We start from the raw sequence: 18,173 nt of genomic DNA on the forward strand, positions 1-18,173 counted from the left end.
ATATAAATTTTTGTAAGCATATCTTTCAATTTATTGGTGAATTTTAAAAGTATTTTTCTTAAATAAAAATATAAAATAATATAATAGTTAGTGTAAATTAAATGAAAGTAATTTCATTCTTTTCATGCTATGTATACAAGAAAGAATCAATTTTTGAGCATAATTGAAGATAAAACTATCCTAGCCACAACGTAGAAAATTATTAGATTTCATATAGATCCCAACATCCAAATTATTGGTAATAGCAACAATATTTTGGACAATGCTTTGAATTTATTTATGTTTGGCCAAAACAAAAAGGGAAACTGAGTAGAGATTGAGAGTAATATAAGTTTGATATCTTAACCTTATTCTATCTCAAATTATTTAATTTCAGTTTGTTTGATTCTGTCACTGCTGAGATGCTATATATCAAGGGAAGAAGATTAAGTTAATAAAATCTTGCATCATGCTGCTTGAATATTAAGCTGCGTGCCTTCGATGTCCTTCTATGTGGCATCTATATCTCCTGTTACAACAAGTTCTTTTCATTTCATTAAAAAAAATCTCATTAAATTGACCAACATCCACACATGCATGTAAATACGAAATTCAGCATATCTTCCTTTCATAGGTCATTCTTCAAAATGGACATGAGGAGAAAGAGTTAAAATGTTAACCACTAATTAAGGGTTATAATATTATCAATAGATGGAGATGTTATATTGATTAATGATATATATAACCAAATTATAAATGTTTATAATGTAAATCTCAAATTACTAATTAAAATGCCCAATTATGATAATCTCACTTTAAATATGAAAGAGAATTACCAACTGATATTTTTAATGTTAGAATGGATCACTAATCCTTGTTGTTTAAGAGATTGTGCTGTGGGAATGGATTCCTAATAAAACAAGTTCTTTAAAAAAAAAAATAGTAAATATCAGTTTCAGCATCTTGTGGGTGTTTTTGTCAGTATCCATTGATCCTCATGCACATTTTCTACTACACAAATATATATTTATACCTAAGTTCCTTGTATCCTCCGAGACTGGTCGAATATTACAAAGTGCCAGTTGCATAGACATAGAAATCATCACCATGGGAAGGAAAATAAGCCAAGCATCACCGAAAATATCTAAGGATGATCCTCAAAAACATCAATTCAAGAGTTTGATTAAGGTTTTGCGGCCAAAGGTCTACATCACCGACAGCTCAAGCTTCAAGAAGTTAGTTCAAGAGCTAACTGGCAATGGAAGTCCCACCACTTTGTCTCCTCCTCCTCCTCCTCCTTTGGAACCAAACATCATGGTTCAAAATTGCCCATTTGTTGGAAATGAATCTCATAGGGATCCTGAAACTAGTTCTGATGATGTCTCAGTTTCTCCTGATGCAAACTCACCAGAGTGGTGCTATGATGCATTGATGAATGAAGAGTTTAACCAAGTTTGCAATGAGTTATCCTTAGATGACCTAGCCTTCCAGGAATCAGTCGCCAACATAGACCATTTGTTGGCATATCAGAATTTCGAGTCACTACTTTTTGATTATGAACAAATGGAGCAGCCAGATGTCAGCATATATGATTATGAGTTGTCAGGACTACTATAGAAACATGTCTGTCTTTCCTGGAAGATCATGCACGATGTTGTTTCTCGAGTTACTTTTGTAGTTCTTGTTTTGTATCATATGAATGTATAAGTATTCTTTTTGTACATACAGCAAGTAAGTTTTTTTTTTTTTTATGCATAATGATTTTGCTTTGAGTTTGTTTCCATGGATTAATCTTCAATGAGGGTAAATATTTATGTTTTGTATTGATTTGCCTGCATGCTTGGTGTTAACCTAATAATTACTGCTGCAGTTTTCTTCAACATAATTTGAAGTTTACAGACTAAACGATATAAAAAACATAAATCATATTTTCTTCTAATCTCTTCCGTGTTGCATGTTATGGAAACTTCACTAACAAAACAAGGAGAGTTTTTACAAACTATATTTAAAAAAAGTTTGTGTTAAATAATTCATCGGGAATAAAATACAATCCTTTCATTCATATTTTTTCTTCTCAGAGATACATACTTTATAAGCAATATTAAATGCTTATATTTAAATAGAAAATAATATAAAAACAGAAAATAACTTAAAACAGAAAACAACTTTAAATATTTAAAACTTATTCCTAATTAAGTGCAACAAAAATTTAAATCTAAATTATATCTTCAACACTCCCCCTCAAGTTGGTGCATGAATATCAATCATGCCCAACTTGTTAATGACTTCTTCAAATACCTTTCCTGAAACAGCCTTTGTTAATATATCAGCAAGTTGATCTTCAGACCGAACATGTGGAGTTTGAATTACTTGATTATCTAGCTTTTCCTTAATAAAATGTCTATCCACTTCAACATGTTTGGTTCTATCATGTTGAACCGGGTTATGTGCAATCTCTACCGCAGCCTTGTTGTCACAGAAAAGATTCATCGGTGTTTCATACTTGATTCCCAAATCAGCTAATACGCTTCTAATCCATAGTAATTCACAAATTCCATATGCCATACCTCTAAATTCAGCTTCAGCACTAGACCTTGCAACTACCTTTTGCTTTTTGCTTCTCCATGTGACTAAGTTGCCTTCTACAAAGGTAAAATACCCTGAAGTTGATTGCCTTGTAGTTTTATCTCCAGCCCAATCTGAATCTGTGTATCCTTCTATGCAAGCTCTATCATTTTTTGAAAATAATAAACCTTTCCCTGGTGAACCTTTGAGGTATCTAAGGATACGATATACTGCTGTCATATGTTCTTCACTAGGAGAATGCATGAACCTACTTACAATGCTCACAGAATACGCAATGTCAGGTCTAGTGTGAGACAAATAAATTAACTTTCCTACCAACCTCTGGTATCTATGCTTATCCGTTTCAATCTGGTCTGAATATACAGCAAGAGAATGATTCATTTCAATTGGAGTATTGGCTGGCTTGCAAGCCAACATTCTAGTCTCAGATAGAAGGTCTATAATATATTTTCTTTGAGATAGAAAAATACCTTTTTCAGATCTTGCAATTTCTATGCCAAGAAAGTATTTTAGTTGTCCAAGATCCTTCATTTCAAATTCAGCAGCCAATTTCTTCTCTAGTAATTTCATTTCTTCCACATAATTTCCTGTTAACACCATATCATCTACATAGACAATAAGTATGGCCACTTTTCCTTTGTTATGCTTTATAAACAAGGTATGGTCTGAATTACTTTGTTTATACCCAAACTTCTTCATTGCTAACGTGAGTCTTCCAAACCATGCCCTGGGTGATTGCTTAAGGCCATATAAAGCCTTTTTTAATTTGCAGACTACACTTTCTTTTGAAGAGGGTAGTTGTACTCCCGGTGGAACCTCCATGTAGACCTCCTCTTCTAAATCACCATTCAAGAAGGCATTCTTTACATCAAATTGTTTCAAGGGCCAATCTCTATTAGCTGCTATGGAAATTAGAATTCGGATTGTGTTGAGTTTAGCCACTAGAGCAAACGTATCTTGATAGTCTACCCCATATTTTTGTGTGTATCCCTTTGCCACGAGTCTTGCCTTGTATTTATCAATACTTCCATCTGCTTTTAACTTCACAGTGTATACCCATTTGCACCCAATTGTCTTTTTTCCACTTGGTAAAGAAGTTAGTTTCCAAGTTTCATTTTTCTGAAGTGCTTCCATCTCTATGTTCATTGCTTGCTTCCATCTAGGATCTTCTAATGCTTCCTGCACACTGTTAGGAATAGATACAGTGGATAATTGATCAACCGTTAGAGCATATGATTCAGATAATCTATGAGATGATACATAACTGCTAATAGGGTATTTTACTTTCACTCTCGGATCTGGTTCATAAACTGATTTTGGTATACCTTTATTTTGTCGTTCTGATCTTCTGGTTTGTGTATTGTGAGTGTTAGAAGAAGTTGGGATGAAAGAGTTTTCAATAGGGATAGAAGTTACCTCAATAGTAGGTTCGGGATGTGTTTCAGAACTGTCCACATCAGGTGATTCTGGTATGGAAGGTAGACTTGGTGCCTCATTTTGTGAAGAATGACTTGCATTGAGAAGATCTGTACCTGGAAGACCGGTGGAGACTTCAGGAGAAGGATTTTGATTTGGTGGACTATCCATAATAAGAGAAGATGTTGGAGTAGGAGTCATAGGTAAAGGTAAGCATAATTCTTCTTCTCCAATATGACGAATCTCCCCCTGAGAAGAAGAAGAGGTGACTCCCCCTGAATAGAAAGGTTCAGACTCCCTAAAGGATACTTCAAGTGTTACATGCATTTTGTGAGTTTGAGGGTCAAAGCAACGATATCCTTTTTGGACATCAGAATAACCGACAAAGATACATTTTTTAGCACAAGGATCAAGTTTACCACGTAATTTTTTTGGAACATGAACATAGGCAGTGCAACCAAAAACTCGAGGTTCAAGATTCATGACATGTGGAATAGAAAAGAAAGTTTCAAGCTTCTTTTGAGGGGTGAGAAAACCTAAAACACTAGAAGGAGTTCGATTTATAAGATAGGCCGCAAAGATGACAGCCTCACCCCAATAATGGGAAGGGACATTCATGCCAAATAATGAAGCCCGTACAACCTCCATTAATTGTCTGTTTTTTCTCTCAGCAAGTCCATTTTGTTGAGGTGTATATGTACAAGAAGTTTGATGTTTTATTCCATTAGAGGTGAAGAATTCAGAAAAGGATCCATTCTTATATTCGAGGCCATTATCAGATTGAAAAATTTGTATGGAAGTATTAAATTGTGTTTGAACCATACGGTGAAATTTCTGAAAAACATGGAAGACGTCTTTTTTATGTTTAAGCAAAGAGACCCACATCATTCTAGTACACTCATCAATAAAGGAGACATAATAATAAGAATGAGAAAACGAATGGACTTTAGCAGGGCCCCAAATGTCAGAATGAATGACTTGAAAGGGAATACAACTTTTATTCATACTGGGGTAAAAGGGAATGCGATGGCTTTTAGCCATTTCACAAGTAGAACATTGAAATTTAGAGGAATGACAATTTGAAAATAAATGGGGAAATAATTTTTGAAGATAACCAAAGGAAAGGTGTCCGAGTCTTTTATGCCAAAGCCAAGCAGCAGAATGAGAAGAATCTGGAGTGTTAGTAGCAGATGCTCTGCAATGCAAGTCAGTACCACCCTCAGAGACATCTAAGAAGTAAAGATTACCACGTCTAACACCATAGCCAAGAATCACCTTGGTCTGGACGTCTTGAAAAACACAAAATGTGGGCCAAAAAATCACACTGCAGTTAAGTTGTGATGTAAGTTGACTAACAGATAAAAGATTGAAATCAAGAGAAGGAACGACAAGAACTGAATGAAGAGTGAGAGTTTTTGATAGATTAATGGTACCCTGACCAGTAATGGAGGCAGAACCACCATTAGCAGTGGTTATGGTGGACTTACTGCATGGGAAACAATGTTGTAACATAGAAGCATCATGAATCATATGATCTGATGCGCCAGTATCAATTATCCAAGTAGAATTCCTAGAGTGAGCAGAGAAAGCAAGAGTTTTACCTATAATACCTTCATACACAACATTAGCTTGAGGAGAGGGAGATGAGTCACCATCAGAAGAAGAATTGAGGGCTTTGGAGGAGAAAGATCTTTAGTTCAGTTTGAAGAGGCAAGTTTCATCGGATCCATCGTAGAATGTGCGGAGAGCTGCATTCCAAATTTGATGGGCAGATTCAAGGCGAATAAATCGCTGCATCAACGGGGGGCTCATGGAATCAATAAGCCAACTTTTCACCCGTTTATTCTCAGTAATCCAATTATCATAGGTTGGGTCATCAATGGAGGGTTTCGCAGTTGCCCCAGTGAGATACCCCGATTTGTTTCGAGCACCAATACGCATGTCCATTAACTGGGACCAAAGCGGGTAGTTTGAGTCATCAAGAATAACAGTGATGGGAAAAGAAGAATTATCATGTTGAATGATAATATTGGAGGATGGGTTGGCCATGGCGAAATTTGGAATTTAGGGATTGGAAACAGGGTAGAGATGAAGATAGATATTCCCGAAATTAAAAAACATCTGATACCATGTTAAATAATTCATCGGGAATAAAAAACATCTGATCAGAGATACATACTTTATAAGCAATATTAAATGCTTATATTTAAATAGGAAATAATATAAAAAAATAAAACAACTTAAAACAGAAAACAACTTTAAATATTTAAAACTTATTCCTAATTAAGTGCAACAAAAATTTAAATCTAAATTATATCTTCAACAGTTTTTCATAGATTTCCTATCAAAATAATTTGCATCTAAATATGTATCATTAGATCCTACATATGCAAAAACTGCCAAAAGATTTTATTACACAATTTAACCTACTCTTCCTCTATATTTCACTTGTTTTCACACTTATAAGCTAAACTACAAGAATGTGATACATTAGGTTAAAAAAAATCAAGGGCCAAATATGGAATACAAAGAGTTAGGTCTAAGGACCTCGAAACTAATCAATAGTGCAAAATAAGATTTTTATAATGATATTTTATATCGATCTAAAGCCATCAAGTATATAAAGTGATGCAATGACAATATCATATGAGAAGTTTTTTTATAATAGTTGGATCCATAATCAATATATAAAGTGAAACAATGACAAAATTGTAATAAATTACAATTTTTTTTATACCGGTTACATCCAAAACCAATATAAACACTAGAACAAAATTTGACGTGTGTTATTTTTTACCTTTAACGTTTGAAAAAAAACTAACATCATAAAACAACCATTTTCTGATGTTAAAGACGTTGATTAACCTGGAAAACAAAAACAGATGTTGATTGACGTCACAAATGATCATTTGCTGATGTTAATTGACGTTGGAAATGATCAGAAATGACTATTTTCCTACATTAATTGGCGTCATAAAATGACCATTTTCTAATGTCTCTCCTCCTTTTGTTTTTTTTTTAATAAATAATGATCCGTTTTTACGGTTTTACTAAACCTAAAAAATAAAAAATCAGTAAATTTTATATATCTAGAACTCATTTTCAAATTTGTATGTACTATAAGGTATAAACTAAAGCTATCAAAAGTGAATGATGTTATAGTGGATAATTGACTATTTGTTTGTGATTTTTGGTTTTGATAACTATAATTATTATTTTTGGTTGAATTTTTTTTAAAACTCCTTGTAATCTTTATTTCAAGAAAAAAAAAAACCAGGATCACTTACTTTGGGTCCGTCTAAAGTTTAAAAATTATTTGAAAAGTTAGTTGTTGTAGATCTTTAAACGATCATAATTTTTTCTCCAGTTGACAGATTTGGCATTATTATATATTGTTCCTTCTAGATTTTCGAAAAGGTCATTTTTTATTTTTCGTCAATTTAATTTCGTCAAAAAGGTCAATTTTCAAAAACGGTCCTTCTACTTTGCAAAAATATTTCACAAACTTAGACTTTGAATTTTGATCTAAATTTTTTTGTGAGGTTTCTCATGACTTTTTGGTACTTTGACAAATTTTCAGGTCATTTGGAGTTCTTTTGAATATACTCTCAGTTTTAACTTACGTTTAGATGTATACGATGTATGAACAACAAACAAGTTCAACAATATCAATCTTAACAATACCAACAAGTTCAACCAATTTATAGTCCATAACAAATGAAAATGAAAACGAAAGAGAAAGTTCATCAAAAACCCAAAACGAAACTAACATTCTTGAAGGTAGGTTCGCCACTAGAATAAAGTGTTGTTGCCAGTGAGGAAGAAACAAGAATGCGAAAAAGGCCTTTAACGTTTGTTATTTTGGACATTCAACATGCAACCCTGCCCCAACGTCTTAATGGGAGATGTCAATTTGATGTCGGACTCCACATGAGACGTCAATTTGATGTCGTAATTCATGTCGGCTGCTAGGTGGACCAATGTTGGCTCGCGCTAAGAGCACATCTGTCTTACTCAGCGAGAAACCTAGTTGAGCCACTAGAAGTAATAAGTTGTTAGATGTGCCTTATCAGACATCATTAGACGTCGATTTTGACATTAACCGACATCCAATTTGTTTTCTTTTTTTAAATAAATTTGTTTTCACAATAATACCACATCTGAAATACAAAAAATCATCCCAGCACATCCCAAAATTATATATACTATGCGTTTCAAGTGATTATAATACTAAAACACACTAGTGCACTAAAGGGAAACGACAACGGTTATTTTCGCTTACACGCAGCGGTTCCGCAACCGAGACATATACAGGAGAGACAAAAAGGGCTTTTTGTCTCGGTTCTGAATCGAAGCGAAAAGGGGTCGAATTTTGTCTCGGTTCAAATCCGAAATCGAGGCAGTAGATGGGGGTGTGCTTTTGTCTCGGTTCAAATCCAACCGAGGCAATAAAGGGTTTTTTTCTTTTTTACAACACATCCAGCTGTGCAGTGCAAGCTCCAAGCAGAACTGCCCGAACCGAAAGCTCTTGTATCAACTCAGCCCTTCCAAGAAGATCAATCATGCAAATGTAATGCATTATACTGTTTCATCCAGTGTCTAAGACACCTCGAACAGTCTGCTTTCTTTTTTTGTAAGAATCATATAACCACATTGACAAGTGTAAACTGGCTAAAGAAAAAAGCAACAAAAGAAAAAGTAGGTAAAAATTACAATGTAGAGCAAAGCAATAAACTCTCATCAAAGGCTCACACTCTAGGCAGGAGGAGGTGGCTGAACCATGTAATCAACAATGACCACACTGTCGATCTGATCTCTAACTCCTACTGATAATTCACCAACTCCTTATTTGAATCCACGACCTCTAACTTGGTCGGTCCCACAAAAACCGCGAGCGAAGAAATCGTGAAACCCTTGGCTCTCCCTGGCGAAAAATTCTCCCCAAAACTGAACTCACTAATCTGCTTAAAATTCTCTAGAATTCCTCTAACCACACCCAAAACCTCGTCTCCAACTGCGCCCTCCTTCAATTTCAAAAAGTTGACACAAAGTGCCGAGCCTGGCGGCGGAACGAGGTTGCTGAGGCCATCGGTGACCCAATCGACAACCATGATGTCGTCAAGGAATAGGTTTTCCTTGATGACGGTGACGGATAAAAGGAAGATCAACTCTTCATCAAAATCAAAATACCTCCTCCCATGATCAACCAAACAGGAACGATTATACAAAAACACTTCACCTGTTATTTCATTCAGAAATAGGGAACAAGCATAAACTCCATCTAGAAACCTAGAAAATAAAAAAAAGAAGATAAAACCTATTTGATTGTCGTGCCCTTGCACCCTTGTGCCTCTGCCGCAAGAACAATAACAGCCACCGTGCCCTTGCGCTCCCGTCGTGTCTCCGTCGCGCCTTTGTTGCGCCATTGATGATCCCTCCAGGTTGGTTGTCCGTTCGAGACGAAGAACCCTAGGCTGGGTTGGTTGTCCGAGTGGGCTCCCCATGTTTCCGCAAGGAGTTAGAATGGAGGGTCCGCCACACCCATATCGTCCGGGATATAGAAGACTCGAGGTTGATCCGGGCTGGGGTAACTTTGTTAAATGAAAGGGTCTTTTATGGAGAGAGATCGAGTCCGTACGATTTCTTCTTCATGTATGTGACCTTCTTCACTCATCTTTTTATCCGGGTGCCATTTACCAAGTTTCAAACGGCCGTTCTTCGGGAGGCTAACGTGGCTCCCGCGCAGCTGCACCCCAACTCTTGGGCGGCCGTGCAGGCGTTTCTGGCAATGTGTTTGGCCGTGGGCGTCACTCCTACCATTCCGGTCTTCTTTCATTATTTCGAAGTCCGCCCTTCTCCCTCTGGCAGTTGGGTATCCTTCACGTCAGTTCGGGATAGGACCCTGTTCCGCCCCTTCTCTGATTCCTTCAAAAACTTTAAACAACATTACTTCAAAATAATCATTGACAGAGCCGGCCGCCATGAATTTTATGATGGTGAAGGGAAGCCGCTGTTCCCGTTTTATTGGACGAGGGATGCCCGGCGAATAAAGGCGACTTCTGTAGGAGCCTTAACAGCACCCGACCTAGAGGTCGTGCGTACCATCAACGCCCTCTCCCGCCGGATCTCCGCCCGTCACTTGGTCGAATGCCTTAGTTTTGAGGATTGTGGACAAAAGGCGTTCGGTATGGTATTTTCATATTGGGTGTGTTTGTTTTTCGTATACTGACGTTGATTTTTCTGAATTGCTTTGTTTCTTGCAGAACTAATGACGACTCCTGGCCCCCACAAATCCAACTTCATGGCCACCCGGAAGAAGTCTGGGGCCAGTTTGTCGACCGCCCGGCCGACGAGTGTTCCTACCGTGCCCCGTCCCCCTTCTGCAGGTCAATCTTCTTCGGGCGGCCGCCTTCCGAATGTGTGCCTGGCTCCTAAGGTAGGAGTCCCTCCTGCCGATAAGACCGGGGTTCAGGCGCCAAGGTGTCGATTCCCGAATCCCAACCAGAAATGGCGGCTGTCCAAGTGGACCCGCCATCTGAGGCGGCCACTGCCTCCGTTGATCCCTTGGCGCGCAAGAGGAAAGATCCTGCTGCTGAGGGACGTAAAGAAAAGGAGGGCTCGTCGTCTCGATCGGCCTCAAAAAGGGCCCGCAAAGGTAAAGACAAAGAGAAAGGTCGGGAGAGGGTCCCGGCTGTTCCCCTGTCGGGCGGCATCTTCAGCCCAGAGTTCAGTATGAGCGATCGGGCGAAGTTCCACATGAGCTCCTCTCAACGGGCGCTCATTGAGCCCCTTTCTGAATTGGAGTTGACTAATGCCATGCTAGAGATGTCGACCCGGACGTCCGCCCTGGCCTGGTATCTGAAGGAATTCGCTGACCGCCCTGGAGTGGCGGAGATTCGAGCCGAGCTTGACATAGAGAAGAAAAACTCGGCCTCCCTTCAGCTAACCTTGGAGCAGATGGTTCTTAACCAAGATGACTATGATAAGAAGATCGAGCAGCTGGAGGCCGATCTCGAGAAGTCCAAGAGGGAGGCCGCCGAAGGTTTGGCAGCCGCCCGGGGCGAACAAGAGCGTATGGCGGAGGAAGGTCGCCAGCTGAAGGCGGAGGTAGCCCGCCTAAAGGAGGCCGAAGCCGAGCGTATCAAGGCGAACGAGGCTCTCTCCCAGGACGTTGCCAAAGCTAAAGAGAAGATAGTTGAGTTGGAGTCAACTGTCATGTTTGAACATGAGGAAGGCTTCGATAAAGCCCTTCGCCAGGTGTCTCTTTTGGCGGGCATTCCAGAGCCGTACTCTCTCGGGGTTGATATTGAAAAGGACGTCTTTGATGGCGTCCTGGTAGACCTAAATGCCGTCGAGGAAGATGAACCGACCGTGGGAGCCGGTGGCGGGGAAGATTAGTTAGGATTTTATTTCTTTATTTTTTGATGTGTATCGTGTGGCCGTCCGCCCAACGTCTCGGATTGTCCAGAGGTTGGCCGGACGGTCCTTTTGTAAATCTGGGCGCGTTTTAGCGCCAGTGATTAATACACAGCTACCTTTTTTAATTTCGTATGTCTCCTTATGTGCGCCTCTATTCTTACAAAATCAACTGACTTTAATAATGGTCCGGCCTGGGTGGGGATTGCACTTCCTTTTTCCGGGCGGACGGTAACGTTTAGCTTTTGGATGTTTAATTTTCGCTTCGTTGCTCAACCAAGTTGAGAGTGGTTCCCGGAAGAACACTTTCACCAACATGGTCTTAATGGGGCGAACAGTCCTTCGCCTCGTTGCCCAACCAAGCTGAGAGTTGTTCTCGTTGGAACACTCTTTTTCACCAGCTTGGTGTTAATGGGGCGGACGGTCCTTATGTGGCCGAGTCGAGAATGGTTCCTGGTGGAGGACTCTACCAACTTGGTCTCTACAAAATAAAGTTACGTTTGTAGGAGAAGAGAAATATCCTGTCATTCATTATTTGTAAATAAGAGTACATGTAATCCAGTCATAGAAATTAACTAAAGTAAAACTTTAGATGCGTGGCGTTCCAAGTGTTGGGGATGGGACGTCCGTCCATGCGCTCTAGCCTATATGCCCCGTTTCCTAGGGCCTCCATTATTCGGAACGGCCCTTCCCATTTGGCAGCCAACTTTCCATGTGCTGGGTTTCGGCGGGCGTCACCAGCTTTCCTCCATACTAGGTCCCCCTCCTGGAAGCTCCTTGGCCGGACTTTGGAGTTGTATTTTCTTTCCACCATGTGTTTGCATGCTTCGGCCCTCAACGCTGCTCGGTCTCGCCGTTCGCTCAGGGAGTCCAATTCGATCCTCAGTTCTTGGTCGTTGAGGTTCAGGTCTTCAACCTGTCTCCTCAGTGATGGTTCACCCAGTTCGACCGGCAACATGGCGTCAGTACCATAAGTTAAGTTGAAAGGGGTTTCGCCTGTGGTCCCATGAGGTGTGCATCTATACGCGCATAGGACTTCGGGTAACTCGTCCACCCACGCTCCCTTTCTTTCTCCTAAACGTCGCTTCAGTTCCGAGACTATGGTCTTATTCATCGCTTCGGCTTGCCCGTTTGTCTGGGGGTGTTCTACTGAGCTGGTAACGTGCTTGATCCCAAATCCCTTGAAGAATTCGGCTAGTTTCTTGTCAATAAACTGCCGGCCGTTATCCGTGATGATAGATTGAGGGAGGCCAAAGCGACATATCAATTTCCAGCAGAACTTCTGGACCTGGGCGGCCGTAATGGTTGCCAAGGGCTCGGCCTCTACCCATTTGGTGAAGTAATCCACTGCCACCAGGAGGAACTTCTTCTGGGTCCGTCCTACTGGGAACGGTCCTACAATGTCCATTCCCCATTGGGCAAACGGCCAGGGGGATGAAATTGAATGTAGGGCGTGCGGAGGTAAGTGGGAGTTGTTAGAGTGCTCTTGGCAGCGGATGCATTTTTGGACGAACGCCCTGGTATCTGTTTCCATGGTAGGCCAGTAATATCCGGCCCTCAGTAGCCGGGCTTTTAGCGTCCGCCATCCTGTATGAAGACCACAAATGCCATTGTGGAGCTCGTCCATAACGTAATGTGCCTCTGCCTCTCCCAAGCATTTAAGGAGGGGGGAGGAGAATCCTCTTCGATACAGGTCGTCCCCCACCACAAGATACCGGGCGACCTTCTTGGCTTCGCTCGGGCCTACCGTACGTCCTTCGTCCTGGCGGGTCATGACTTCTCTAATTTCTGTGCGCCAATCTTGTCCTCCGCCGGACACCGCCGAACACTCTACTGAAGGCTGAAGTAGAACCTGCCGCACGACAGTAGTTAACTGTCCCTTTTCCTTTCCCGAACTGAGCTTAGACAGTATGTCTGCCCTCGTGTTTTGTTCCCTGGGAATGTGCTGTATGTCAACTTTATCGAACGCTTTTGCGAGCTCCGTTGCTCGTTGGAAATACCGCAATAGACGCTCCTCCCGGACATGAAAGTTGCCATTCATTTGGCCCACTACTAGTTCTGAGTCCGTCCGGCAGGTTATCCTCCTTGCCCCCATGTCTTTTGCCAGCTCGAGGCCGGCCACCAGGGCCTCATACTCGGCCTGATTGTTGGATACTTTGAACTTGAAGATCAGGGAGTGTTCCAGTAAGAATCCATTGGGGCCTTCGAGTACGATGTCGGCCCCGCTGATCGATCGACCGGACGCTCCATCCACATACAAGTTCCACTCGTCCTGGCCGGACGGTGGTAGCTCGGCCGCAAAATCTGCTAGGTGTTGGCCTTTGACCGACCCTCTCGGCTCATATCGTAAGCCGAATTCTGAGAGCTCTACCGCCCATGCCACCATCCGTCCGGCTAAGTCCGGCTTTCTGAGAATTTTGGAGATAGGGAAGTCGGTCCTGACTATCACCTGATGACTCTGGAAGTAAGGACGAAGCCTTCATGACGCGTGCAACAAAGCCAATGCCACTTTCTCTACCCGCTGGTATCGGGTTTCAGCGTCTAGGAGCGTGCGGCTCACAAAATAAATTAGCCTCGCCTGAGGCCATTCTTGCATCAACACGGCACTAACGACCGTTTCTGACACTCCCAGGAAAATGTGCAAATCTCCTCCTGGAACCGGGCGGTTCATGACCGGCGGGTTGACAAGGATGGTCTTGACGTTCTGAAACGCTCGTTCGCACTCGTCGTCCCATGCCGGGTCGGCCCCTTTCTTCAGTTTACGCAGGACCGGCCTCATTCTTTCAGCCAGCTTGGGGATAAATCGGGACAAGGCGGTAAGGCGTCCCACCAGTCTTTGGATTTCCTTAAGGGTGGCCGGACTTTGCATTTGTAGTATCGCTTCACACTTGTCCGGGTTGGCCTTGATCCCCCTGGATGTCAACATGAAGCCCAAGAACTTTCCGGCCGCTACCCCAAATGTACACTTGGCGGGGTTTAGGCGCATGCCGAACTTTCTCACTTGGCGAAAAACCTCCTCAAGGTCTTTAATGTGTCCATCTCCATCCGCAGACCGGACCACCATGTCATCCACATACACGTCCATGCACCGGCCTATCTGTTCCCGGAAGATCCTGTCCATTAAGCGCTGGTATGTCGCCCCCGCATTCTTCAGGCCGAACGGCATAACCTCATAACAGAAGTTGGCCTTCTCCGTAATGAATGCCGTCTTCTCGACGTCCGGCCCGTACATGGGTATCTGGTTGTACCCGGAATACGCATCCAGGAAACTTAGTACTCGATGCCCGGAGGCGCCGTCCACCAGGGCGTCTATGCTGGGTAGGGGGTGCGAATCTTTCGGGCAGGCTTTGTTTAGGTCCGTGTAGTCAGTACACATGCGCCATTTTCCGCTGGCCTTCTTCACCATAACCACGTTAGCTAGCCACGTGGTGTAGGTGACTTCCCGAACAAAACCAGCTTTCCTCAACTTCTCTACCTCCTCTTCCACAGCCTTTCGCTTCTCTTCGCCCATTCTTCGCTTTTTCTGGGCCACCGGGCGGGCGTTTTGGAAAAGCGAGAGCTTATGGCACATCACCGCGGGATGGATGCCCGGCATATCAGCTACCGTCCACGCAAATAGGTCCCGGTTCTTCCACAGAAGTGCCCTCAACTCCTTTTCCGTCTCTTGGTTCAGCTCCCTGGCGATGAGGGTAGTCTGAGTGGGTTCCCTCCCTATCAAGATAGGTTGGGTTTCTCCAATAGGTTCCAGACGGTCCTCAGTATTCGTTCGTGGGTCAAGGTCTGCCATGGCCACCTCGGAGCCGGCCGCCCGCCTCTTCATCGGTCGGACGTGCAGCTTCAAACCCGCCGCGTAGCACTCCCGTGCCGTCTTCTGGTCCGCCCGGACCGTGCAGATAGTTCCCTTCTCGGAGGGGTACTTCATCATGAGGTGGGGCGTAGAGACGATTGCTCCAAACACGTTCAAGCACGGCCTTCCGAACAGTACGTTGTACGAGGTGTTAGCCTCTACCAGCAGATATCGGACCCTCTTCTCCTCGCTAGAGCGTCCGGTCGCCAACCTTGTCCTTAACTCCACATATCCCCTTGTATCGACCCTTTCTCCTGCGAACCCCACTATCTGTCCATCATAGGGGACGATAAGATCCTCTGATATATCCATTTGCAGGAAGGTCTTCCAGTAGAGGATGTTGACCGAACTTCCCTAGTCAACCAGAACTTTGCTGACCCCGTACCGTGCTATCTCCGCAGTTATGACCATAGGGTCGTCCTGGTTAGGGTCGGGTGCGTGAAAATCTTCATCCGAAAAGGTAATGGGCGGCATGGATCGGCGTGGCTTGTCAACCAAATGTACGGACTGGAGGGCTCGAACATGGCACTTACGGGCGGAGGAAGATGATCCTCCTCCCGCAAATCCTCCAGAAATAGTGTTGATGTGCCCCCTCAGGGGGCGTTCTCGACTGCGGCTGCGGCTTCGGCTAGGTCGCCTTTCTGAGCGAGGCCGCTCCGTTCTTGAATTCATCGGCTTATCCTTACGGTAGGTCGATCTCTGAGCGGGCCGATCGGTCGATTGCGGCGGACGCTCGTCACGGACGTATTTCTTGAGCTTTCCCGCCCGGATGAGTTCCTCTATCTTATCCCTGAGGGTCCAGCACTCCTCGGTGGTATGACCCATATTTTTATGATAGGCGCAGTGCTTGCTCCAATCGGCGTTCTTCGGAGTTGGGTGTCCTTCCCGATCCTGTATCAGTTCTGCGCTCAGAGCCTCTCGGAGGATTTTCTCACTTGGGGCGTTCAGGGGGGTATACTATTGGAAGCGAGGTCCCTTTTTTCTGCTCCTTGTGCCTAGGACCGGACAGCTTTCCCGTCGACGAACTGGGCTTATTACCGTCCGTCCTTTCTCCCCTGGCCTCCTGACTCTCCCTTTTGTATGAGAGCTTCATCTCCTCCACCCTTATCTCATCTGCCGCTCGTTCTCTCAACTCTTCCATCGTTTTGGGCGCTCGCCTGCAGACGCTATCCTTAAACGGCCCCGGCTTGAGAGCCGGTAGGATGTAGTGAAGGGCGAGCTCTAGCGTCAGGCTCTTCACGCGGCGGATGGTCTTCTGGTACCTGTCCATAAACGTCCGCAGCGTTTCATCCTTCCCTTGCTTGAGGGTCATCAATTCGAATACGGTCAAGTCTTGGGTACTACTGGCCGCGAATTGTTTGATGAATAGCTGTTTTAACCCAGCAAAGTTTTCTATGGAATTAGGAGGGAGGGTGTTGAACCACTCCAGTGCTTCGTCCTCCAACGAAAGCGAGAACGCTCGACACCAAATAGCCTCATTGCCCGTTCGGAATGCCATTGCATTCGAGAACGTCTTGATATGGGACTCGGGGTCCGTTGTCCTGTTATACATTTTGAATTGCGGAGCCACGAATTGTTCCGAAATTTGGACATTCATTATGTTTTGGGTGAAGGGAAGTAACAAAGTGGACGAGGGCTCTGACTTTACTACCATCCGTCCGTCCTCGGCAGCGCTCTCCGCATGCACCGATTTAGCTTTACTTCCCTCCGCCTCAGACCCGGTAGGCCTCCAAGTTCTATCACACTCGGTATCCTGGGGCGTACGCTTTCCCGCTACCGCCTTTCCTTTATCCTTCACCTGCTCTTCTCCGTCTATCCTTCCAACCTCCCGGGCAATCCGGGCTTCGCAGTCGGCCTTTACTGCCGCCAACTCGTCCTCGTGACGCTGTTGCATCTCATCCATTTTTTGTTGCAAGAGTCGGATCATCTCAACGGGGTCGTCCATGCTCATGTTTCTCGTGGTCACCATTGGGTTTTTGAAATCACACGGCCCCACGGTGGGCGCCAAATGTTTCGGATGTGTAGGGCTGTGTTGTTCCAAACCTCCAAGTTCTCCTGCCTACTTGTCTCGGTAGCTGATCTTCTCTTCAAGTCTTAGTTCTCTCAATCCTGAGGGGTGGAGACCTGCAAAAGATTCTCCGATGCCAAAGTCAGTCTCAGAGCAATGGCTTTTCTCAGGGGTAGCAATAAATATGCATTCAATGTAACCTATCTACCACTCACCGTGGACCTGTATTTATAGTTTTTGCTATGGGCTTGGGATTAGTGAAAAGTTAATCACGGCACAAAATAGCCCAATAGCTTCTAATTTCTACTTACCTTCAAACTAGGTTAATTTACCTTAAGTCATGTTGATTAGTGTTTTGGCCAGCAATGAGGTATGGGCGTCCGCCCATGTGATATGGGCGTCCGCTTCACACTATTCGATCCTTTGCATTTATCTTCCGGGCCTCCTGTATCGTGGTGGGCGGACGGCCATTTACGTGAGCGTCCTTCCGCATGGAGCCCGGGCGCTAGAAGGAGGGCTTCAACGCAGTGGCCATAGGCGTTTCGTCTCAGTATCTTCTTGAAGAACACTTTTTGTGAGCATGGAGAGTGCGGGGCTATCTCGTGGCGATAGAATTCCATGTGAGTTCTTCAAAGTTTCTCTTACAAACAGAGGTTCTATCCAGTTGGGCGGACGGGCATTTAGCCCTTTGGGTGACGTGGGCACCGAAACGGGCGCACGACCATCTTCCTGGGCATCCTTCCGTACGGCGCCCGGCACCCCTTGCTGGGCATCCTTCCGTACGATGCCCGACACCCCCTGGTACAATATATTTTCTCGTTATCCAGCTGATAGGCTATACCAACTAAAAGAATTAATTATAGAGGCATTTTGATGATCATGAGGAAGTTAGCCCAAGAAATAAGCTCTCATTATTGAGAA

General features: G+C 43.6%; 1 protein-coding gene across 1 annotated transcript; it reads right to left on the minus strand.

Moving 5' to 3' along the window:
• Window positions 1-16,175: 16,175 nt before the first annotated feature.
• On the minus strand, window positions 16,176-17,195 carry LOC108341324 (uncharacterized). The gene has a single exon (XM_017579025.1). It carries the CDS (start codon window positions 17,193-17,195, stop codon window positions 16,176-16,178), a length of 1,020 nt encoding a protein of 339 aa, XP_017434514.1.
• Window positions 17,196-18,173: the final 978 nt, after the last annotated feature.

The sequence above is a fragment of the Vigna angularis genome, chromosome 6, assembly GCF_016808095.1.
Source record: "Vigna angularis cultivar LongXiaoDou No.4 chromosome 6, ASM1680809v1, whole genome shotgun sequence".
NCBI classification, from domain to species: domain Eukaryota; kingdom Viridiplantae; phylum Streptophyta; class Magnoliopsida; order Fabales; family Fabaceae; genus Vigna; species Vigna angularis.

Excerpts from the sequence above, each read along its gene's own strand:
- LOC108341324 (XM_017579025.1), bottom strand. The coding sequence starts at position 17,195 with ATGAGCATGGACGACCCCGTTGAGATGATCCGACTCTTGCAACAAAAA.